Source organism: Tympanuchus pallidicinctus, unplaced genomic scaffold (genome assembly GCF_026119805.1).
Source record: "Tympanuchus pallidicinctus isolate F22 unplaced genomic scaffold, pur_lepc_1.0 scaffold17, whole genome shotgun sequence".
Lineage (NCBI taxonomy): Eukaryota > Metazoa > Chordata > Aves > Galliformes > Phasianidae > Tympanuchus > Tympanuchus pallidicinctus.
In genome coordinates, this window is record NW_026294690.1 from 4280192 (window position 1) to 4306527 (window position 26336).

A 26336-nucleotide genomic window follows, 5' to 3' on the forward strand; every position below is an offset into this window, starting at 1 on the left:
GATGTATCATTTACATTTTCATCTCCTGTATTTGTACAGAAAACATTAGTTTAGTGTTTACCGGTCAGCAGAAAGATGCATGATCCATTTAACTCCCTGGAAAACCATACTGCATCATAAGCACTGTAAGAGGTTTTGGTGCATCCCTACGACATACTCATGTACAATAATACTGAAATTCAGTCATTCGAGTTACTTCCCAAGCTTAATGTTTTCTCTTTCCAGAGTTTATATCTAATGATTCCAGGTCAGCCCTGCTGGGCTAGGTCCAAACCCACCAGCCTTGGTGGCTCAAGGTAGGACACAGCTATTTTCACTGCGTGCCCTCACTGCAGCACTTACTGAGGCATGTACGCTTAAGAACATGAGAAACACAGCCCATTCTGACAGACACAATTCCTAACAGAGAAAACAAGTCAAGATGACGTAATTAAAACTACTGCCATCCAAAGCTTAAATAGTAAACCGATCAGCAGAATTCAGTTTCATTTAATTTGTTTGAAAAACTGTTACAGGGCATCTCTCACGTTTTTGATAGGCAGATTTTAAAAGCTGCCTGATAGAAACACTTTAGTCAGTGTTCAAGTATGATTTTAATAAAAGAGAAATGTAAAACACTGTCAGTAAAAAATTGTGAATGAAATAGAACTGTATATCAGCACGTTGGAGATGCTGCTTGCCAATATAATGGTTAACTTCCAGATCGAGGTGTTCTTTCTTTCGTCACTCAGCTCAATGACTTATTGTATAATATAAAAGACAGGAATGCTAAACAGATCAAAGACTAGCCTGTCTTTCAGCAGAAACAATCACAGCTAAAAGATCTGCCATCTATTTCAAATGCAAATTTAAGTCACAGCAAGATCACAACAGAAAAAAAAAAAGTTAGATCAGATACTTAAGCAGTATTTCAACATGCTAAATTATATCTCGTAGCAATGCATTTGCACACACTGGCAAAGAAAGACAAAGAAAGATTTAAATAACTCCTCTTACGAAGACAGAAAACATTTGTTAACCTCCCACCCCAGTGCACATCTTTTATTTTCCTAGATACTGCCTCTGCTAACAGACAGCTATTACATACTCAGGTCTGAAGCAAAACAGTTTGCTCAGCATTTTTCAGACTCGGCAAAGCGAGGAGGGCTGCTCCAAAAGCGATGCCTCCTATTTTACGATGTTGGCCCACAACATCAGAGGCAGATGATGGTGGGATGGTAGTAGAGGTGGAAACTTCCCTCCAGTATTCCATGACATTTTGTTACCATGAGACAGATGCAGCCCTCTTCTTTATTGCTGGTAAAAATGTAGAACTAATGGTGATGACTATGTTGACAATTGTGTTTTGAAGCTGAGAATTTACTTTGTCTGATAGTGTTACTGTGCTCGTTGTATTTGTTGTAATCTCCATGGAAATAAATAGGAGGCACTGCTCTCAGGTAGACCTATACATATAGATTCTGCCTAACAATTCTTTTTTCTTGGGCATTGTGCATATAAGCTTTCCAACCATTCTGCCCTTCTTAAAATATATTGATTGACTGAATATATTTCAGAACAGAATACAAGAATTTGATATGGTTTCTCAACAGATAGAGCACTTTGGTTTTCACAAAACTCCTTAGCAATGCTAAGATGGACACAATCTTGTAACAAAAATTGAACTCCAGACTACTGAGTATCTCTTATGGATATAAACACAGTCATCTGACTGACACACATCTTCTACAGAAAACATCTTTCAGGCATAAATTTAGGGATATTTACTTGTAACATGGGCATATTAAATCCAGTAAATCATACACTGTTTCTCTCATGAATATTTGAGACAAAAGCTGTTAAGCAGAAGTAAAAAATATAAACATACATCCCATTTATTAAAATTGAAGAGTAGATAATACTCTCTAGGTACACTGTGAGACTTTAAGCATACTCCAAACACATTGTCTCATGTTCTCTTTTGCTAACTGGAAGGTAGTAACATGAGAACGAGAACATAAATGTCGTATCTATACAATAAAAACATAAGAGCAAATACATTCAAGATATGTTAATAAAAGGTATGCATCATGCATGGGTGGCTCTCTCCAGAAAAGATTTGGAGAAAAGCAAGGTCACTGCTTGTGTGCAACTCCCTCAAAGTGATAAGTTCCCAGACTGGATTCCCATTTGTAGCATACAAGTGACCTTGGAATGGAAACAAAACAAAACAAAACAAGACCATAAAAATCAAAGAAGTCTTGGCAACTGCATTTTTCTCATATGGCACACGGCCAAACAAGCAAATGCCAGAAGCTGCTCCTGCCACAGGACAGGAGATGGGTCTGGAGGGGATGCCTTATTCACATATGCATGGACAGACGCATGACTAAGGGTGCTTCTGCCCTCATGGTCACCAACATGATGATCTCTTCCTAACTAATGTGACATCCTTAGTGCGAGAAACTAAGATTTCAGTTTTGGTATTCTGCTATGTTATTGCAGTCTGTCTGAAACAGGCTCGCATATTCAGGGAACACAGAGCCCCTTCAAACAAGCTGGATGGAATACTGCACACTGTAATCTACAGTTTCAGAACAATTCCAACCCATCTCCACAAAGAACCCACTGTGTGGAACAAAATCCCTTTGTCTTTCAAAATGGACTCCAAAATCCCTTCTACAAAGGGAAAGAAAGGAATGACAACTGGACAGGGCAGTTAAGCACTCTGAATCCAACTGCAAACTACAGGAGCCGTTGGGATAAAAAAAAAAAAAAAATAAGATACAGCTTTCTGACATGCTAAGAAAAAAAAAAAAAAAGAGGAAGATATCAGTTTGCCAATTGCCTGTGCTCAAAGTTGTACTGTAAGTCGTGGGAGTTGCTCAGTAGGCTGAGCTATGCCACAGCTAGTGTCTACCTGTAGAAGACAAGGGATTTAAATTCACCATAATGCTGAATATTATAGATCTTCAACTCACTGGCTTTGTGTTATTCCGAGACATAATGCAATAGTTTTACTCAAATGTGGCTCACAGGCAGTGCTTTACTGACTGAAAACTTGCAAACGCTTCATCTTCTAGAGGAGCCTGGAGAGCAGAGCGACTCATACGATGGAGAAGAAAGGATGCCATATAATTTCTCTGAAGGCAGTAAAGCTGGTATAAAGAAACATTCATACAAAATCCCACCTATTACTATTCTTTCTTAAAGGGTAGCCCTCCAAATGAAACAAATCCACACGGTTCACTATTAGGGAGAAAGATTAATTTTAAAATACTTTTAATCTTCTGACATTGCTTGTAAGCATGTGTCCAGGACATGTAACTAAGGTAAGTAATTCATTGTGGAAAAAAACAAAAACAACAACGAAAAAAAAACCAAAGAAACAAAACTCCACCAAAATGAATTGCTCCACAAAAACATTTTAGGTAACATTAGTACCACAGCTTGAAAACAGTTCTTCCCCTAGAAGACTCAGTTGTTCAGGTATTCCAGGATGCTTGGAGCAGTGGGACACAAGCACAAATTCATGTTTTTTAAGTTATCTTTATAATCATGAGACTGGAATGGATGGCAAGTACTGAAGTTACAATCTACTTCTCAAATACCTATATTTAGGGCTTCATCTTCCTCTCCCTAAGTGTACATAGGTCACTCTGAAAGTAATGCCTTCCATTCAATTCCACACAAATTACAACATATACAAAGAGCACAGTAATGCTATCTGACAAAGCGTATTCTCAGCTACAGAACATTATTTTTCAACAGTCATCTTCCACGTCAGATGCCAGTTTGTCAGACTGCCCCTCTGCTGCATCTGTCTCATGGTAAGAAGATGTCATGGAACAGGGGCAGGAAGGTTCCGCCTCTACTGCCATCACGCCAACATTCGCCTCTGATGGTGTGGGCCAGCATCATAAAATCAGAGGCCTTGCTTTTGGAGCAGCCCTTGTCTTTAGCTGAGTCTCTCTTTTGATTAACATCACTCCAGGCTCCTTGTTTGTTTATTTCAAGCTGCAGAAGACAATTAATTCCTGACAAAACATCAGAAAAAAAACACACAGAGGGGCTGATAAACTGAAGGTAACAAGACTGTCAGCTGTTAGGTCTGCACCCCATCATACGTATGATGCTAGCTCCACCAGATCCAGAATTTAAATTTCTCAGTATCTTAGTGTGAGTATCCCTCATTAAGTTTCTTACCCTAGCTCACCTTGTGAAGAGAATATGAAACTGCCAGGATCAGTGGACACATTCCTTTTATGCACCTCAACAGGGCTCAAACGTAAAGAACAGGTCCTGTGGCTCACAGAGAGGAACTTAAAAAATCTCTATCCCCACACCATGGTCTGTGTGAGCTCACTATTGTAACAGGTAAGAAGACCCAATTCCTTATCTGAAGCAGCTTCCATCACCTCACTTTAGATGGGGTCCATCCCGATAGACAGACCACAGTCACAGCAGATTTTAGCATCAAATCTCCAGTTCTCTCCATGCCTGCTGATCAGAAAACAAACATCTCGTCTACAGATGAACACTCCAAGATCTGAAATTTTCTGTTTGGCTGACAAACTAAATACATCTTTTTTTTTCTGCACATCAAAAGAAAGCTACTAAAAGCACCGTAAGATTACTAACAAACTAACACAAGGTTTAGCAGTTATGGCAAAGTATGACAGTCAAGGCACTGTGAATGTTGCTGTCAGCTTTATCCTTCACTTATGTGAATTAAACCAACCACAGTCAATCAACTCTTACCCTTCACCCTGTAAATAAGGACAACACTCACTGTTTCATGGGCTAGCTGAAGGTTGAACTTGGCTCCTTCGGAGGATTAAAAGAAAAAATGACAATACATTACAGTGAGTATTATAATGTTTGTTATCATGCTGCTTCTACAAGGATTCATTAGGAAAAACTTGAAACCAAATAGCGTACTGCTGAATTTACTGTACTATTAAAAAACAACCCTCAGTATAACTACAGATTAGCTTTTAAAGCCAGTATACTGTACATCTAAGCAGCTACAGTCTTAGAAATTAGTCTTCAGTATTAAATTAAGTACTTTTGAAAGGAAGAGAACTTTATTTATTTTTAATTGATAAGCCAAATTTGTTACAAAAAACACTGATAATAGAAGCTTTTTCTTAAGGACAGAAATGAGTCAAGAATCAGTAAGCATCACTGCTAATGCTGGAATTCCTATTTTTGACACCTTTGGTAAATAGCTCAGTATGATGCCTACAGCAAGACAAGAGCCAAGTGTTCACCTCTTTAACTGCAGCCACCAGTTTTAGAGCATTCAGCAGGAAAAGTCCGCACGTCAGCATTCTCCCAGCTGGCTGTATGAGATTTAATTTATGCCGACCACAGAGTGACTGCGATAGCTCTCTGAGATGCCACAGCATGAAAACTGAAGGGTGGGGGTTAAACAAGCAGCAATGCACACCAGATGTCTGTGGAGGACATCTAAAAGATCTAGAGCACAAGGAAGCACATTTTTTAAAAAAAATCCCCTTCAATGCCATAAATATTTATACTAAATCCAAGAAACTGGCTGAGTTTGAACTTGTCCTATATGAGTCACACTGCACTTCCCTTACCCCATCTCCATTTAATGCTTTCTGTATAAAACCACAACAAAGGAGGTGTCATAGTTATGTCAACTCTTTTTAGATATATATATACATACACTAAGAGTAGTTTTTGCAAGGCTTCTGCTTTTGAACAGATTGCTTTCCAAAGAATATAAAGAGAACAACTAAATAGCCTTATTTTACTTGGCCAGCTCTTGTGTGGTATTTACTGGTCCTCCTAGCTAATTTAGATTCATAGAAATAGTTTCCTTTTGACTAGACAACTCTAATTTTCTCCGTATGGGCACATAATTGCAATTAGGAATATGGCACACAGAAGGCAATTCCAACTGAGTAATCTGGAACCAAGAAACAATCCTTTTCTGAAAGGATGTGCCTTAAAAGTGTCACAATCTGCTTATTTTAAAAAATGTCTACATCTACTTTCAGAAGTGAGATATCCTGAACATTAAGAATTAGATAACAAAATGAGAAGTCACAGTATCATCTCTAAAACCAACCAGAGTGCACTAGTGACATTTTAATATGAATAGACACTTATTCCCAAAAACACATCAGCCATTTAAAAAGCTCCAACAGCTTAGCAGCTCCTATTCTCACTGTTATCACGCAAAGGATTGTTGTGCTGGGCACTTAGCAGATGGTAACTACGGAGCCCAACACCAATCTGTGGTTCTGTGATTTCTACTTAAATGAAACAAAATTTCAATATGGCCTCGTCCTCCGCTACTGCAATGCCATTTCTGTGCTGGTGGGCAAAAACACTGATCCACTCAGCTTCTCTTACTTCTAAGAACAGTTCACGTTTAAAGACCAAAAAGTCTATTTTTGCATGCTGAAGAATAAATGTTAAGCCTCGTAAACCTGGGAAGTACAATGGTCAGTGGTTTCCATGCCTGCCTTGTCAAATGGGTTTCCAGGAAGAACTACTGCTTTTTAAACACAACTAGTTCCAAACTTTTCCTGGGAGAGCAGCAATATTTCCTGGAACACGCTAGCAATGTTTGGAAGAATAGGAGGAAAGTTACACACTACAGTGCTCGATTCTCACAGTTGACAAGGAATATTCCATAGTGATGAGGAGTGAAAAAGAACGTTTTAAAATAATCAAAGATAGGCTCTTGTAACAATAAGCATCTTGAAAAAACAGGAGTCACCTTATGGTGACTTTTGCTTATGGCAAAAGAGTAACTTTTCCCCTTCTCTATCACAAAAGCTGTATCAACTTTATCCTGAATATTATCTACCACAATCACTGCCTACTACACTGTGGATGTTCTTGTTCTTCAGATACAAATTAGGCAGTGTCACATAAAATTTCTGGAGGGAACAGCTGCACTTCATCATGAAATATGTTTAACAGGTTCTTTTTTAATACTAGCAAATGACAAAGTTAAAAGCCAGATAAAAATAAACTGGAATTAATTTAAAAAATCCAATGCCAAATAGTGCCATAAAATTGAGGTAGAGCAAATATTCTAAAATTGATTTCCCACTTTTCCCCCTTGCCTGCTCATATTACTCTTTACCACAAGATTTTCAGGAGCTAAACTCCTATTAAAATGAGATATCTTGATATCTCCAATGAAGACTCATCAACTCATTAAAGTTTCTGGACAACTTTTCTTTATCTAGAATCTGTACTGTTGTGGCCTCAGGAACATAATTGCTTTGACTTCACCCAGGCTGTAACAGAAAATTCTGTACGGGGGTTTTTTCTAACAAACAGAATGCTTCAAGCTTGTCTCATCTTAGAATCAGTGACAAACTATTACCAATGTTAAAAATAAAATTTATCTAATCCCATCCATCTGTAACATGAACTTGACAAGTTGACAGAGATAACCCTAATTAAGACCTTAATTGCCTGTTCAAGATTGCACTTAATGCTAGTTGATCTATGGCCTCTTTCCTTCACACCAAGGCCAGGGAGGTTCAGGTTGAGTATTAGGAAAAATTTATTCTCCGAAAGAGTTGAAAGGCATTGGAACAGGCTGCCCAGGGAAGTGGTGGAGTCACTGTTCCTGGAAGGAAAAGGGTAGATGGATGTGGTTTGGTGGCCATAGTGGTGATAAGTTGCTGGTTGAGCTAGATGATCTTACTGGTCTTTTCCAACTTTAATGATTCTATGACAAAATACATGCCACCACACCAAGCTACACACACCATTACACCAATTTGCAGCAACAGGCATGAGAACATTGGCTCTTTCTTTAAAAAACTGTTAGATGTAGCACCAAGCGAAAACTGCCTGCAGGAAATAAAAGCCACATCACGGCACTTGTGGTGTGTATGTGTGACTGCACGCACCATCTTGGCCTAGTGCTTATACAACATCTAGCAGCACTTTATCACACAGTCAATTATCTTTCAAAGTGCATGGCTTTTACTGAAAGGGAAAGGAAACAATGACTCTTTGTGTGTCCAGCAATCATCCCATGCAGAACTGCAAAGTAATTTTGAGGCAGATGATACAGACTGCATGACGATGAAAAAATAGGCTGGCTTTAAACAAATACTAAAAACAACTGCACTCATGATTCTTTAACACTAGAAAAAGTATAATACAATTTTTGTAAACACTCCTCCATAAACTTGTATTCATCATTACCTTGTGCTATTATCAGTGAAGAATTACAGGCTCTGTCCTGCTGGATTACTGTTAGTGTAAACAACTTGGCTAAATAGCCTGGCACCCTGTCTGCATGCAGCATGTTAAAACTGTGTAGTCTATTCAGCCAAAATCAAATATAAAAGCCCATCTGTATTAATTCTAAGAAGAAATTAATAGACAACTATTTTTATGCAAATCAGAGATTTAAAAAAAGGCAAAACCAATACATATGGATGAACTTTTTTCATTCATAATTTTAGATGCCACACAATGAAGACTGTTGTTTAAGCTTTTAGTTTTTCTCTAACAGTTCTCCATACAATACAGTGCGTTGTTCAAACTCTGGAGCAATTTAAGCTTTTTCAGTGTCTCCTGAAATGCCTGGATTTATATCCAAAGAGACCTGGCACTGTAACAAATTTGACTTGTGAATAACAAGTTACAGCCTTTAAGCAAATTGCTCATTAACAGAGAATTCAACTTATAGCTACAAATTTCACTACCTTTTATCTCAGAAAGAAAAAAAAAAAGAAAAAAAAAAAGGTATGAGCTGCCTATCTTAGCTGCTTGAAAGTTGTGGGATAAGGGGATAAAGCTATTATTTGGTTTCCTGATTTCCTTGTTTGGATTATCAGTATACACGCTGAACTAGCATCAAGGATAAGGAAAACAATAGAATCCCAGGGAAAAAAAATGCTTAAATACAACCTACATCTATCTTGCCTTTGCTGAACGAGGAAAATAAACTGAATTTATATGTCAGTACTGAATAGGATATTACCAGCTTCATGTTAGGAGGAAATGAGTAAGAAAAGCCCAACTGTTAAGTCAGAGCTTTTTGGTTTTTCCTAAAGATAAAAGACACTGAAAAAAACAAAAACAAAAAACAAAACAAAAAAAAAAACAACCAAAACCACCAATCTCACAGGATGTTCCCTAAACCAGGGACAGTTGGTAGGTGCATCTTAATTTACGTGACTTTGAACAGAAATTTAACACTTGATTACCAGAAAAAAAAAAAAAAAAAAAAAAAAAACACCCATAAAACAAAACAAAACCATTATGAGAGAGATTTCTAGTCCATTTATTGTTTCACTAATTCTTAACAGAAGGATAGTGTTAAAGTAATTTTATATATTTAGAAACTAAACCAAACTTTGGAGTTAATAGCAGAAACTGATGTTACAATACCAGGGTAAAATGCAAGGTCAGCAAAGAAAACTGATGGAAACTATTCTTTAGAACTTAAGAAAGCAGGTTATATTTCATTAAGAAGCAAATTAAGCTAGCAGAAACCATTTCAGGCTCCACACTAGGCATCAAACATCTACACTGGCCCTTCTGGGGAGATGTACATATATCCAAAATGGCTTGCAGTGCCCTAAGACAATACATAGCTGTGCAAATTCAATATTGTAGCCAACGAATGCTTCACTGTTACAGGAAGTCAAAGAAATAATTATGTAATATGCCACTAACTAATGTAAGCTGTCCTGAAACCAGAAAGGGGTGGGTTTGAGGTTTTTTTTGTTTTTTTTTTTTTTGTTGTTTTTTTTTGTTTTGTTTTGTTTTGTTTTTCTTTTAATAAATCTGGATCCAATTTTCTTCATTAAAAAACTCCAGTCTTCTGGACTGTCCAGAGAACCCTGTATAACTATTTCAAGTGCTCCAAGTCTCATAACATGCCTGGGGGATTTCTTAGCATCTTATTGCATTTCTTTATACCTTTCCCAGCACAGCCATTCAAGCCTTGAGAATGCAGTAATAACACAAAGCATTTGAAAACGCGAGAGAGGAAGGAAGACAGAAATCTGCCTTCCAACATACAACCATCTGTACAGTCCCTTAGATAAACAAAACGAAACAAATCTTTTACTTGGAGACTGCACCTTCTCATACATAGTCTTATTTGAAACAGGGAGCCAGAACTGGCTGCAGTGCCCCTGGATTAGTCAAAGAGCACAATCACCTGTGATTTGTTTTTGTTTAACCCAAAGCCCTCTTGCCATTACCTCACACACAAGGCTTTCAGAGAAAGAATATTAAGCTAAAGTTAAGTGAGTTTCCATTGCAAAACAAGATACAGATGTTCTACCTCTGAATACATGCCCAGATCAAGTGCTTGTTATTCGATATGAAGCACTGGGAATGCCAGAGTGGTACAGAATGGCTCTGTTTCATGGCCTCTTCACCTCAGCGAGGACAACAGTCTCCCAAGAGTTTTCTGATGTCTCTAAGCTCATTAGGAGGAAAACAGTGATCTGAAAGCACTACTCATTAAGCTGGCCATTGCTGGCAACTGGCAGCAAATGTTTTGGAGGATGGCAGATGTATTCCCACTAAAAATCAGTATCGAGATGCTGAGTCAACAAGCCTCTATAATTATTTCTTCCTTTCTACTGCACAATTACAGTAAGTTGCTTGAAATGCTAATAGTATTATCACTTTTCAATCACTGAAAACTAAACAGTCTCATTTAGAATTTTAGCTTTCACTGGTGAAAACTCAAAAGTTCACTTTTTTTTTTTTTTAATGCAACTTGTTAAAAAGGTCATGTCATTAAAATTGAGGTTTTCCTCCAAAAGCATCACTTAGAAATAAGATTTTATCACAAAGCATCATGAGAAGCTTAAAATTCATAATAATATTGAGAGAATGCTCAAAAGGACACAAGTTAGCAGCATGGAACTAACCACCCGGAGGAAAGGAAATGACATACTCTGTGGTTCTATGTTATGAACTCCTATTCAAAAACTCTCACCTCATCCTTGGTTATAATTTTTATGCTGGCTGGAATTGTCTTAATTACACACATGTGCAAAGTCTTCCATCATATTACAGAATCAAAGAGAGCTCAGGCTGGAAGTCATGTCTGGAGATCATCAAGTCCAAACCTCCTGCACAAAACCAGGGTCAACTAGGACGGGTTGCTGAGGGCTGCGAATTATCTTCACAGAAAGATTGCACAAACTCTCTGGACAACATGTGCCAGTGTTTGACCATACATTATAAATAAACTTAAAAATATATCTTATGTTTCAAAAAACTGTCAACTCCAGCTAGGAGTACAAAGTGCTCCTAGAGAAACGTCAACCCCTTCTTTGGGGTTAACAGCAGAATTTCTAGATCTGCCATTTTTCCCCCAACTCACAAAAAGCCAATGTTCTGTCCATAAAGCAGATCCCATCTATATTAGTCATCATTATGCCTTCTTCCTGTAAACCTCCACTGAGTAAGGCAAAATGAGAAATACGTTTTACGAAATGAATGGTACTCTGTGAATAAATGGCTTCATACTCTTTGGAGTGTGATTGTGACACTGTTTCTTACGAATGGAATGAAATTAAGACAAATCTGAGGTTGCTTGAACCTACCAGTCAAAGACGACTAACCAAATGCTGACATTAACTCAGTAGCCTAAAACTTGCAGACTACATATTGCTATCTATAATTCTTGCTGGGCAAAAACAAGGACGACTCCCCATGCTATGCAAACTATGCACTTCTATTCCATGTTGAACTAAAGAACTGTCAAGGGCACAGAATGGAAGAACTTTTCCCATTTCTTAAACATCAGAGCATCTCTTACATATGAGCTACAGCTACAAATCAATGGCACATAGTTCCAGTGGCTTGTGATTGGAGGTGGAAGTTTAAAATAGAGTAAACATTATAAAACAACAATGGTACATTTCACCAGCAAACAAAATCTCCCAATAAAGAACAGCAAGAACTTCAGGAGAGGATCTACAGGAATAAGGAAGTCATCTCACTTCTTTCCTGTAGGATATAGGTTTATATATATATAATATGAACCCAGATAAGACATATAATTCTTTCTACTGAAATTTCAAACCTATTTTCACAAAATATTTGTGTCTACATCAGCAAAAGTACTTTTTAGGAAGACATCTACTAATAAGTAGTTCAGGTACGACCTTCAGTAAATCCTAATTGAGTCTGAAAGGGCATTTTACTCTCAATATATTTACTACTACAGCAGTGTCCTTGAAAAGACATGATCCATCACAGCTGATACAACTCTTACAAAATAAATACTATGGCAGAAGAAGATCTGTAGGCATCTCTAAAACACCCTTACAGTTCAGTGCAGATGTTGTCAATGACTGTTTATACTTTTTAAACCACTGGGATATAAACACCTCACTATAAACACCACTGAATTTTTGCTTTTTTTTTTTCTTCTCATTTTTTGTGTGTTTACTTTAGTGTTAAAAATGTTAACTTCCATAATAAGGAAAATAGCAACAGATGTTTAAGCTAAACAAAGACTGTTACAGTAGAGTACTCTGAGAAGCTTTTAACTTCTAAACCTAAGATCTATTCAAATAACAATTAATGGAGAAAAGGGTGGAAAAAGGGATCTGGAAAGAATCACCCATTAAAATTAGGCATAATTCTAATGAATTGAACTAGTGAGCCAGAACTACAGTTTTTCTGCTTTAGACAGCAAAACATTCAGGAACGTGTAGTAAGTACTTAAGTAGAATTTTAAGCAAACTTCATGGTCTTCATCAGAAGTGCCACTGGCCTCCAAAGAAAGCACTGCTTACTATAGAGAACAGTGAAAAGTCAAAGGAGCTTTCAAGTTGTCTTCTCTTCATTAGTCCTCTATAATGAAGAAAACACAGGTAGGAAAGAACTTGAAAGTTCAACTATTCTTGCACTATCTCAGTTCTGGATTACTCAGTACTGATATGAATGCTTAATCTTCTTTAAAACAGCTTTATTCAAGTATTTCCATATTTGAGCAGGAAAGAAAAAGAAAGAACAACAACAACAAAAGAATCAAATATTAACAGTTCTATAGGGAACTCCTCCATTTCCCAAAGGAAAGAAATGTGTCCATTCTGATTTAATGGTAGAAAAGATGTTATTTTCCAAAGAGAAGCTCAGCCCTCTGACTTCTGGCCTAGTCCTTTTTTTTGAACTTATGAATAGGTCTATTCCTATTTTCTATTCCTACGTGTATTCCTTATTGTTTCTTCCCTAACAACTACAGCAAGTTTATTTTCCAAATGAACATGGAAAATGTTCCTGCTGAATCAGAAGAAAGATTTCTGCAAGGCTTGTGTGTGGCTACAGCAAAAACAGTTCTATTGCCAAGCCGAATTAGCTCTGTGGTGCCTTTCTTTCCAGTCAAAGCCAAGCCATAACCACTTCTTCAAACTGCACGTAGATAAAACTCCACTAAGATTAAGAAACTTATTTTACTCTATTACCTCAGGCAACTTCAAAACAGAACTATTAATGCTTACAAAATGAAGAGCAAATGCCAACCTACATTAGCTGGAAACAGCATAGGTAAAATTCAGAGTCCAGCAGAGAGAAAAAATTACATTTTCCAACTAGTTGTGTAATTCTTTCCACAGGGGACGGGAGCGTGGGGTGGTTCTTGAGAAAGGAGGGGTGTGCGCCATGGAGGAGGGGGAGGCATCTCGCAGCCAGGGCTTTCTCTGAGCTGTGCAGGAAATGAGAAGTCAAACAATGGGCTACTCTGTGCTCTGCAGCACGGCGCCTCTGTGAGCCCCATGGCTGTGCGCTCAAACTCTTCATTGTTCGCGACCCAACTGCCGAGTCGATGTAAAAATTATTTCGAGCTACACTGTATAAAAGCATCTCCCCCTAAAAGTGGCGGTGCCTAACTGCTAGGTAGGATTACAAGCAGAAATGTAAATTAATACCTACACCCTTTTTACAAACAATTTCCTTTACCAACATTACCCACATGCACAGCAGTCACAGAAGCAGCACAGTCCTTTAAACAAATCCAATTAATGTTATCTTCAAGAAAAAAAATACAGGAAAAAGAAAATTATGTGAAAAGAAAAAAAAAAAAAAAAAATGTCCTTCCCTTAAACAAAGCCGTACTGCAAGGTATCTTAAAGCCAGCTGTAGAAATCTCCTTTCAGGAGGAAAATCCATGCTTACAAACAACATAAAACACACCCGACAAAAGAGCTTTGCGAAATGAAAGCATTACCTTCGTAGCACAGAATGCCAATATTGTTGTTCATCTTGTCCAAGTATTGGTAGTTCAACAGGTCCATCTTCATAAATAGCATTTATCGGGCTAGCAAAAAAGACCAGCTTGTTTGCTTTCACCCAGATTCAGGGGGAAGGAAGCCAGGCAAATGGTGTTGAGGACGCTCCCGGCCCCCGAAACTTCACTAGCACAAGGCCCAGCCTTCGCTAATCAAAACAAAGTATATTAAAGGAAAGTTGGAGGGATTAAAACACACAGGCTCCCTTCCAAACTTTGCAAACTAAAAGTATATTGCGTCCTTCGGTACAAAGAAAACTGTCTGAAAACTTTTCAAGTCTTTTTTCAAATTTAAAAAAAAAAAAAAAAAAAAAAAAGCAAACAGAAACAAGGGAAATTTCCTAGGACAAAGACACACTAGTTCTCCTCACAGCCCGCTGCAAGTTAACTGCACTGACATGCAGGCTATGCTTGGTATGACTCGTATGTAAACCAGCTTCCTCTCTCTATCAGGCGGGGAGGACTGAGCATGCTCAGTGAATCCCTGGAGCTCTTCAAATGTCAGGGATATTTTCTGTACAAGATCAGGCTCTAAATGCACTGAGTGTTTGAAAGAAAGAGAAGGAGGAGGTGGAGAGCATGCACAGAAGGGGCCTGTGCAGCAGGGGCCATGTCAGAGCCACCCCGACAGGAAGCAGCGCTGCCACCGCGAGCGAGAAGCCAGGGCGGCACGGCTGCCGGGAGGCCTCCATGTGGGCAGCAGCCTGACTGCTGCACCACCACTGCACGGCGCGGCCATCTCCTCACATTCGTTAGCTCTCTTATTTCCCAGCGTGGCCTCAGACGTTGCCCTGTACCGCTGCAGTGAAAAAGAATGCTGTGTAAGAGTGGCGGAGCAGAACGGCAGCTGTGGTCTGACACAGGCAGCTGGTTAGGGAAACGTGACATACCCGTGTGCACGGGTACTGTGTGCTTACAGACTGCTGCCATTCAATCAGGACGTCACTGCATTTGATTCGGTCCCATCCCAGGATGCGGTCAGCCCTTCTGCAGTTCTAACCTTGACCACAAAGGCTGGCGCTGCTTGCACAGATGTGCGTGACTCATTCAGGGAGGGCAGAACATCTGCATGGAGGCAAGCATGTGCTAACCTAGCAGGCATCAGCTTGCACTTCCTGTGGCTAATCAACACCTGAAGGCTGATTTGACAGAAATAAAGAAATAAATTCCAATCTAAGACAAACAAAAAGGCTAATGGAGCCCTAATCTTGCTTCTGTCTCTCTCTCCTCTTTGAATTGGACGGTAATTCTTCCCTGTCTTCCTGGGAAGGAGAATTTTAATGGTATACAAGAGAGCACACAGTCAGTGAGAATCAATAACAAACTTTAGGAATTCCTCTGCTTTGTTAGTGCTTTACAGAAGCACTTCAGCACAGCATTTTGAAAAGTACTACTTGAACACTATGGCTATTTCAGGGAGACTTGGCAATTCAAGTGAAGTTACTACTAATAGGAGTAAGAAATGTATCTCCAAGGAAGATTCTCCAGAACTCAAATGAGGTTTCTCCTTCCTTCAAACATGAGAAACAGTCCTGGGAGCTATCTACCTACATTCTTCATTTGAAGGAGGATGTCCTTCAAAAAGAAAATCTGCATTATTGAGAAGATGAAGGTCTGGAAGTTTTTTATTGATTATTTATATGCAAAAAAAAAGGCACTCTCCTTATTAGAAGCATTGTTAATCTTTAAGACTAACACAGTGGAAAAGCTCAATGCTGAAGTAACAATACATTTCTCAGATAGCATTTAATAGAAGGGTTGCTGTTGGGTTTTTTTTTTGCCTCACAGGACTTGATACTGCTTAAGTTGCCATCACACATCTGCAGACCAAAGTAATACACAGTGCTTTCTAGTAAGAGAAATGATTTTAATGAAGAACATTATCATTTTCAAGTATGGGGTCAGAAGTTTTAAGTAGCAGATCATGTTGTGCATGTACAAAATTCCAAGCTTTGCACATCAGTGGTACAGACTATCAATTAATAAGGGCATGGAGAGAAGTGTTAGTGTTTGAAGTTACAAACTGAGACAAAAATCTATACCTACAATGTTAGCAAAAAGAAACAAGTTTCTTCAGCATGAAATGCAAGTTCCTTATCTAAGCATTCCAAAACTTTTGTGGAAAATATTAGTGCTATGTATAGTTTTTAATATTGACCTCATCGCTGAATTTGCATCATTAGCAACATTTTATGGATCCTTAGAAAAGATAAGAAAATTGATTTTTCCAGTTTAAAATACTTAAAAGTTTTACAGGAACTGGAGATGATGAAGGAAAGTAATATTCCAAACTTTAGGGCAGTGGTCTGCACATATTGTTTTAGCTATATAAGGACAACGTAGTTCAAAGTCCAGTGTAAATTCCCCTCTATATTCAGATATAACTTTTTCTTCAAATCACTTGGAAAAATAGTGTTGTATATTGCCTATAAATCACTAACTGCTCTGTATCATTATCCATAAACTAATAAGGAATTCCTACTGATTATATCAGTACCACCGGTCTGCAAGTTTTTAGACAATAATGATCATTCTGTATAAACTGCTTCAGTAAATGCTATGATTAACACTTGTCAATTTTCATAGAAAGAACTTAAGGTGCTTCATGTTAACTAACAGTGAACTGGTACCAAACACTGGAAGTTTTATGAATTTCTCAAACAAAATATTGAAAATAAAAGAACACCTGATGAAAGAATAGGGAAGAAAAAAATATAAACATAAGCGTATCTCAAGCATTGCAAAACCAAAAGTTCAGCAGGCGTTAGCCTTAACTACCAACAGGTTTCCTGTAAAGCACTGAGTCCATTCTCAAAAGCACAGAATTGTCAATTACTCTATTCAAACTGCCATTCATCACACACTTCACCAGTTGGAGATACCTTTCACTGAGCTGAAATCAATCAATGCTTCAGCAGGTTAGATGTGACATACATAGTTACTAACACCACCCCAGGATAGTTCTTACTTCTTTTTCCGTACATTGATACTTGCTACCACAGTTACATGTCATACTATCTCTATCTGACATTATCTAAAGCACTTCTCTTATTAATCTATATTAATCTTCATTAATATAGAGTATTGCATGCTCTTTTATTCCATAATGCAGACAAATACCCAAAGCTATGTTTAGTACAAGGGAACTTTTAACACAACAGCATCCCCTAGAGGTAACTGAAAATCCACATAACATCTTTCTGAATCACTCCAGACTTCACGTCTAAGTACATCAAATTAGCCCACATAAACAGATGAGATAGTTCAATCTCTTTGTGATCTTCAAATTTACTTTCAATAGAGAAAGCAAAGACAGTTTTCATGTAGGAATGCCTTTCCACGGAAGAATTCTGAGGCAAGGAAAGCAAACCAAAGTGGTTCTATTAAGTAGGTAAATCACAGTTAGCAAAACCAGGGGACCAAATACATTCTTTAACAGCTAGTGTCTGCATTAAGGTGGATTTAGACAAGATTGCCTTTTCTACAATAAAACAAAGCTTTCCCTCTTGCAGAATACAGTGGTACATCTACAGAAGCAGCTGGCACAGCGGACTTGGCATCTAAACTCCATATACCTTTTCTGGACTAGCTCATGTTTGGTTAAATGGACCAGTACCCCTTAGCAGCTGCAGCACATATGGGGCACTCTTGGTGCTCCCTCAGCTTCTCATCTGAACAGAATCTAGCTTATGACCAAGACCACTCCAACGCAGACGAGAGAAGGACAATCAGGAGATACACTGTGAAAGCAAATGCTTGACCCAACAAGAACACCGGTACTGACATAACCTGGGTGACTGACATAACCAGGGTGACTGACATAACCAGGGTGACTGACATAACCTTGGCTGACGAACAGAAGAGAGCATTTTTCAGATTTAAAAAAATTTTGTCAAACATGTCCTTTCAACAACATACAGTGCACATACATTACTGAGTCACTTACTGGAATTCTTCTACTATAAAAATATATAAATTTCATTTATTTAAGCAATAGCAGGAATCTTCTTTAAAAGTTAATCTGTACTTGTGTATTGATTACCTAAATGTAGGAAAAAATGGCAATTCCTGCATATATCACATCCATAATATTAGATTTGACAGTAAGAGTTTACATGATTTTTACAGCATTTAAAAATATAGAGCTGCTTCAGAACGAACGGTTTCAAGAAGAGCATGGAGCATTCTCCTCTGCCTTCTCTCTCATGTCCTCAAGCCTGACCAGTCCTCTACCTCTCTTCCATGGTATTCCCCTCCTTCCTGCCTCCTCACTCTCTTCTCTCATTCTTGCTACTGTCTTAAGCAGTAGCACTGAAGAGCCCACACAATCAGCTTTCATTCACACTCCATGCCACACACCATCTTTCAATGGAAAAACGTATGGCACTTGCTGAGAATAAACACTGTAGAGGAAAGCTCTGCAATCTGCTCGCTTGGACACATGACTCAGATTTCATTCTCGATGATCATCAGCACAGAACACCGTTCTGACAGTGACCAATTTTGCAACTAAGAGAGAAAAATATAGTTTTAATAGAAGAGTAACTAACTGATGAGGAAGACCATGCAGTATTACCCCCATTTGACTCCTATTTCTGCATGGACAGCGATAGATATTACAGCTCCTGAGGTCGGGAAGGCTTTTATGATCTATCACCTAGTTGATATGTCAACTTATGAAATGAAAGAGGTTGGAGGAGTAAAGTGAGAGTACTTCAGATACAGGTTCTACCTTTTCCTTTCAACTGAAAGAGATTTTAGTTAGCAGCTGCTAGGTGGCGATGTGCCTGAAGGAAAAAAATAACACTATTCCTTTTCCTGATACTCAGTTGCAGACTTGCTCCACTTATCACCAACATTTTTAAATGTAGTTACAATATATTTTACACAACAACAACAAAAAAAATTGTCATCTAAGCAAGATGAAGTGTGTGCTTTTGAATACTCTCAGATATAATAAAAAGATAGAGCTAACACGTATGAAACACGCAGGAAATTTCAGAGCTAGATGACAAGGAAGTTGCTTGCAGAAAGCATTATTTATCTCCTACCCCAGGATAAACTCACCTTACTGTTGTACCATACAGTGAAGAAAAGCAAAGATTTGAGGATGAAAGAAGCGGGGTAAATACAGGCAATTCACAGCAAGTCTCACTTCATTTCCTAGCAGCACCTAGCTCTCAGGATCAAAATAGAAAATGGCAGTACATGATGCCACTGGCAGCAGTTGCTGCTTCAGGAAGTACCTCTCACGTCCAGAAAAAAGCAGCTGGCAATTCAGGTAGCAACCCACTTTGCTTCCATCAATTGGATCACACTGACCCAGGGCTTAAGCCAGCTACTCCTTTGTGATCTGATCTCTTACTGTGGCACAAAATCTATAATGTCTGCTTGTTGCAAAGCTTGTAGTTTTTTTTACAAGTGTTGTAGTGAATGGTAAGTAGCAGTATGCAAAGTACACATCCTGCTGATTGTTCTAATACTAAATATCTATTTTACAGTTGTAGAGAACTGCAGGACAGTGGAGGTGATGAATTAGGTGATTGGCTCCGTAGTCTACAAGTATTCACTAGCACCTGATTTATCTTGACTTCATTCTTTGACTACTTGTTCAAACAGAACAGCAGAGATCAGATTTACCAAAAAATATTCTTCATTTCCACATACTACCTTGCCACTCACAACTTACTAGTGTGTTTTTTATTCTCCTAAGCTGGGTTAAAAACACTTTAAAATGCAGATAGAATACGTAACAGATAAATCTTGTTTATCTAGGTTGGAAAATTGTTAGTTGCTAATTAAAATCTTGATAATCTTTCTTGTTATTTGCATACTAATTTGAATTTCTGAAGGGTTGATGATAATCAGAAACATAATTTATCTTGAGCTACAAAGAATCTCATATGCCATCAGAGTCTCCAGATGCACATGAGTGTTAAAATTGCCATGCCCTAGAAGTTAAAATATAAAGTGATGGAGAGGGGAGGAAGAAAATTGGAAAGAGTGCATTAAAAAAAAATGCCAGTCCAAAGTCAGCTTGATGTGAAATGCTCAGGCATCTAAAACACTTCTTACTCAGGAAAGTTAGGAGCCAGACCATGTTTAAAGGCTAGATTTCAAAATTACTGTGCATATCCCTCATCTTTGGGAAGAAGCAAATCCAGTTTCCAGAAACCACTAATTATAGGGTTTGAAATAAAGCAAAGGGCTGTAAGATTGCTACAGTCTTTGAAAAGATTTCCCCTTTATTGCTAGCTTGGCGAGAGATCAGATATACTCAGTGCCTAACTCAACTTACACGTCAATGTATGTAAATCTCCTTAAGTGTATGCAGTTGACCTTGTTTGCACAAAGACTGAATGTAGCATAAGCAACACAGGTAATAAACTTATAAGTCAGATTTTAAAAAACGTATTCCAATGCTATCATGCTAAGAACCATGCAGTACAATCAATTACAACTCTTGTCACAAACAAATTAATTTTGGCTTTTAAACATTACAGTAATTACTTATCCTAGACGTTAGAATGAGAACGTTAATAAGCATTTATTACAGGATCCAATTATATAACTCTCAAGCTATTGCTTCATTAAGTTAAAAAGAAACTTCATTCAACTTTTAAGACTATATTTTTCCATTAAAGGGTCTTGTTCTCTACTATTAGAAAAAGCATTTTATATTAGATTATTTTACCATAATAAAATAAAATTTAAAGAAGAAACAGCCAAAAAACACAACAAAGAAAACATACACTTATCCTAAACAAAAGCAAATCAGCTAGCCAGGGAACTTTACTCACGATGCTGATGGATCTAATGTCCTCTGGATCAAGCAGAAGAAAATAGTAAAAAAAAAAAAAAAAAAAAAAAAAGAACTACTGCATACAGGTATCCATGTCACACTTGCATTATTCAAACTAATAATGCAAGAAAGAAAAAAATTAGTATGTTTATGTATATTATATATATGTACACACACATGCATGTAGTATTATGTATCATAATGGACAGTGTTAAAAAAAAAATGTATTCACTCCTCTAGTTCCAATTGTCCATAAGTACAACTTTACAGGGCTCTGAAGTACAGAAAAAAAACCTCAATAACTCTTTATAAGGAAAAACTTTCTAATAGTCAAGACATCCCTCTTCTAAAACATTTCCTCAGTTTCAGAAGTTCATAGTCTCAAGCCTTTTCATGCACTTACATTCTAGGAAGCTGAGACCCTCCTTTTCAAATGGATCAGAATTACCACTTCCAGTCTGACAGGTACACAAGGTAAGACATTTTCCTTTCCAGAAAGGCCATTTTCAATCTCAAAAATAAACACAGAAATTGTTGTTGAAAACTCTGTCTCCATTTTTTCTATGGAAAAAGATATTTTTTCTTACTTTGTGCCCCCACCCCACCTGTCAGAAAGGCAAACAAGAGATTTGAAATAAAAGTTTTTACATTTTAAAAAAAGGAGGCTTGCTTTAATTATTTCCAGCTCTCTGACAAAACATCTCCTATCATTTCTCTGCACAGCTGGCACAAGCCTTTCTTACAGCACACAGTGCTCACAACTGTTACTCACCATTTTTAATAGAAGAGGCAACTGTAGAACAGGGAAAGTACAAAAGCAATGTGGGCCTGCAGTGCTAAAAATCACATTTTAAAACCAAACGTTAGCATTTGATTTACCACAAAGAAGTCACCCTGTGCATGACTGAAGGTCCTGGTCAGTGTCTGCCTGTCACCACACCAAGGTGTCCTTGGCAGATGCAAAGCTGAAACTAATAGTCTGTGTTAATTCCAGTTCCCTTTCAAAAAGTGCTTTAAAACTGCAAATACCCTCTTTCCCCTTTCACAAACAAAGGCTTTTGTTTCAGTGATTCTAATTCACACAGTTTCCCCAAAACTCATATCCACCACTCTTTCAATTCCTGAAATTCAGTGCTTTCCAAACAATACAAATATTCCCAAATGTCCCCAAAATCTCCTCAGCTTTTGAAGCGTTTTCCTTCTTAACATCCCCTCTCACTTAACTCTCCTCCCTTCCAACTCTTCCAAACACTCTCTCAGGCCATGCTCTCCAACTGCTCTGAGTTCCATCCCTTTCTTCCTGCATTAAGCACCTACTTGTCTCATCAGCCTCAACTCTGCAGTCATCTTGGTCTCCTATCCTCTCTCACATCTCAACACTCCAGATCATCTTAATCCAAGTGTCATATTCCATATTAGGCATTAAAATTCACTCTGACTTTTCACCTCTATAGCAGCTACAGCTGCAAAGCTTCACTAGTTTTGGGTGCTAACAAACATGTATGTAGTGACAAGTCAGAGCATACACAGCACCAAAGGATACATGAGGCACTGATATCCCAAAAATGAAATAGCAGATCCTGCTTTTCGTTTTGTACTGCCTTATCTCTGTTTTGGTCAACTGCCTCCTGACCTTTTATTGCCTTTCTCTGAGCCACACGTCCTCTCAGCTACAGCAATAGAGACTTAAGATGCATAGAACTTGTTTCTGTTAGCCTGGTAAAATATCACCTTCTTCCCACAGTGCTAGAGACAGGCAAAGTCATCCTGAGCCTAACATAATCTACATGCTCCTCCTTCAAGATAACAGGGTAATAGAGACATTATTTAGCACAGGACTGATGGCTAAGGGGGAAGGAGCCCTAGCAGTCTCAACATCTTCTCCTGATAGATTCCAGTTCTCAATCAAGAAAAAAAACAGCTGTAGAAGGTGAGCCGAGTGTAGCAGAGAAAAACTGTCAACTAAGCCCATCAGCTCTTGCACACTTCTTGCCCGATAGTCTGAATATCACAACGTACAGTTTTGTTTGGTTATCATGAATCCAAACAGTTATGTCCCATTATTACTGCTGCTATTCAATTCACTCTCCTCACCTCTCATCTGTTAGGCTGCTGGTGTGTAGGTCACTCCTGTAATGTGCTGTGGTCAATCAAACCTTTTCTTTTTATTCAGCATATCTTACATATGTAAGGCCAGTACACCATCTTAGGATTTAAAAACTACAAGCATGAACCACGTTTATCAAAAATCTGCAATATGCTGAACCTTGAGTGACAAAGGGAAAAAAGAAAAGGCAGCAACAGCTCTAGGTCAGCAGCATTCAATAAAAATAAAAACCACACCAGCATGTACTGTGTTATTCGCAGAGAACAAACTTTCTTCATTTATATCTTTTCTTCTAATTATACCACACCAATCCTAAATGAGGATCCTAATACTGCTGATGCTGCTACACTGTATATTAGAAAAATTTAAATAAGAATATGAATGAATTAATTAAAAGCTAGGTAATCACCATATGATAGTACAGAACTATAATTAAATTGTCCAGATATCCACTGCATAGAATTTTACTTCACTCTGTCCTTTCACCAACCTAGACTTTGGCAGGACAGAAAGAACACTGTACTTAACTCTTGAGTTTAGCCTTCCACCCACAGCATAAAATTATGGCTCACACTTACTATATCAAGTTCCACTTGGGAGCATAGTTAGAAACAAAAACAATCCAATCTCATTGTGAAATAAGGCAGTAGAGAATTACTAATCTTTAAAATAAGGCTAAGCAATTGCAAGACCAAATTTCAGAAGACTCATCCTGCTAGTACACGATACCATTAAATACAGCAAGCATACGTAAGAATATGCAAACTAATTTGCTACACAAAGTACAACCTCCTAAAGTTATTTGAAAAAGAAAGCATAATAGCATCATAGAATATCTCAAGTTGGAAGGGATCCGCAAGGACTGTCAAGTGCTGGCTCCACACAGGACCACCCCAAATTAAACTGTATTTCTGAGAGCAATGTTCAAATGAACTCCAGCAGCTTGGGGCCATGACCACTGCCCTGGAGAGCCTCTGTCAGTGCCCAGCCACCCTCCTCAGTAAAGAAGCTTTTACTCATGTTCAATTTCAAACTAAGCTTTTTATCAACTCATCTTAAGATTTCCAATATTATAATTCCCAACTTAAGAAAGCCATTTACTTACCCTTGAATAAGGTAAAGAAAACCATCAGAAGGGCTTTATACATCTAGAAGAACACGAGTCTTTTCCTGAACTGATTCTTATCAGGCAGGATACGAAATCCAACTTAAGCGAGGTTCGTGCAGTTTCAAGATAGACTACATTCTTAATTACAAACAAGCAGATTTTTTCAGAGAGAAATGGCAGGCAAAAACTTAATTACATAAGGCATATTATTGCCAAAAGTCCAGGCTTGCTGCTAACAGAAATTAGAGAAATTGAACAGTCACATGGAAATGATTGCTCAGGCTGGGTAAGAACAATTAAATAAGGAATCATTTCATTGGTCTGAATTACTGATTTGTTGAAACGATGACAAATCAAGAGATGAACAGACCGCGCATGAAAGTATGCTTTATATCCTCAAAATCAAAGGCCCTCAGTTTAGAACTTTAATATTCAGCATAACTGAGTTTATGTCAGCCTGGTAACTGGTTTGGAAGCAGGAGTCCAGGAAGTGCGATCAGCTCTGGCTATAAGATGCACTATGAGCTACCTGGAACCGAAATGCATACATGCTTACCAGAGCCAAGTCTGGTTTTGCCAGTATTGTTAGGTTTTCTTTGCTTTTGTTTTTAGAGACAGAAGCAGGATAAAGGTTATTAAACATAACGAATAAAAAAGGCTAAAAATACTGAGCTGGAGGTGTTCTTTCCATTACACATCTTAGAAAGTGGTTTTCAAGATAAATATTGTCATATATTTTTTAACACAGGGAACTGTTTGCAAAGTCTTACAATGACTGAAAATCAAACACCTGCAAATTTTAAAAATGCCAAGAAGAGGGTTTTTGGAGGTAACCCCTATTTGCCAACCTCCCACAGTTTTACTGTATAATCATATTTGATGATCTCACAGGCTACTTATTTCCACAGGACCTCACTTCACTTTGTGTAAAGAAAGATTTGCTGGCTCTGGTCCTGAATAATGATTGAATTGAATCATATCAAAGGGGTGTTGTAAAGGTTAATTAAAGGTTTATGAAGCTTTGTGACTGTGTAGTGGTAAGTGTCATAGGAAAACCTACAAGGAATTGAATAATCCTGCCTGTTGAGCCTTGTTTGATTAGTGGGTAGAAAATAAAGTTTTGGCTCCACACCAAGCAATTCAGGAAAAAATACCAAATAGTTTGTGCAGTGGCACTGCTCCTCTCACTGAATGAGACTATGCTCATACATAAAAAGTAGTTTAAGATACAGAGTGACATGTAACATACATTCTGAAAATGGGAGCAGAATTTAATTGCCATCTTCAAAAGGTCTTTCCAACACCATATTTGTTTATGTATGTTTTCCCTCACAGGGCAAGTGAAAAACAGAAAGACCCCCCCAGGTGCTATCCTCTCTGTTCCACAACGCCAGTCCCAACAAGAATTGATGCCGAGGCTAAAATACTTAAATCTACCATACAGGCAAAACGCTTTTGTCTTATACCCTTTCCAGCTGCTCATATGGCCCAGTACCTGACCTATGCCAGCCTCACTTTCCTTCTGTAACTAGTGCTATTATCTGAGTCTCAGACTCCCATGTTCATTCCCAACAATCCTTTACTACCAGTACCTACTTGTCCCAAACTGTTGCCCAACCAGTCTCAATTCCCATATTCTCCTGCCAAAATCCATTCCTGTTTTCCAAACCACGCCTTCCTTCTCAGACACCTCACCTCAGTCTGCTTTCCCCACTCTCTGCCTCAGATCTCACACTTGAAGACTTTAGAGCTGGAGACATCCAAGCCCGGCAGCTCCTTCCTGGGAGAATCCCATCCCAGGCTGTTAAAATACAATTTAATATATAATTAGACAAGGATTTTAAGAAGCATCTTGTCACTAAAAAAAAAAATAAATAGAAAATAATCAATGCTACCTATGTGGTCTTACATGTATCAACAATGATTCATAATGATTTCTTAAGAAAAAAAAAAAAAAAAGATCATTCTTTATAACATTATTTTCACAGATCATTAAAACAGAACTGATGCTCTGTTTTTCAAGGATACTATTAATTTAACTACAAAATGAAAATAAAACTTT

General features: G+C 38.0%; 1 protein-coding gene across 2 annotated transcripts in view; it reads right to left on the reverse strand.

Annotated features, from left to right (window-relative positions):
- The window catches only part of VGLL4 (vestigial like family member 4), a 79926-nt gene that overhangs the window by 30825 nt on the left and 22765 nt on the right, over positions 1–26336 (reverse strand). The window contains exon 1 of one of the 2 annotated variants that reach the window (XM_052678353.1): positions 14198–14679. The exons of the other annotated variant lie outside the window; for it this stretch is intronic. Coding sequence (XP_052534313.1) covers positions 14198–14279 — 82 coding nt within the window. The 5' untranslated portion in view covers positions 14280–14679. Of the gene's footprint in view, positions 1–14197; positions 14680–26336 lie in introns of those variants that run through there. 2 annotated transcript variants of the gene reach the window in all.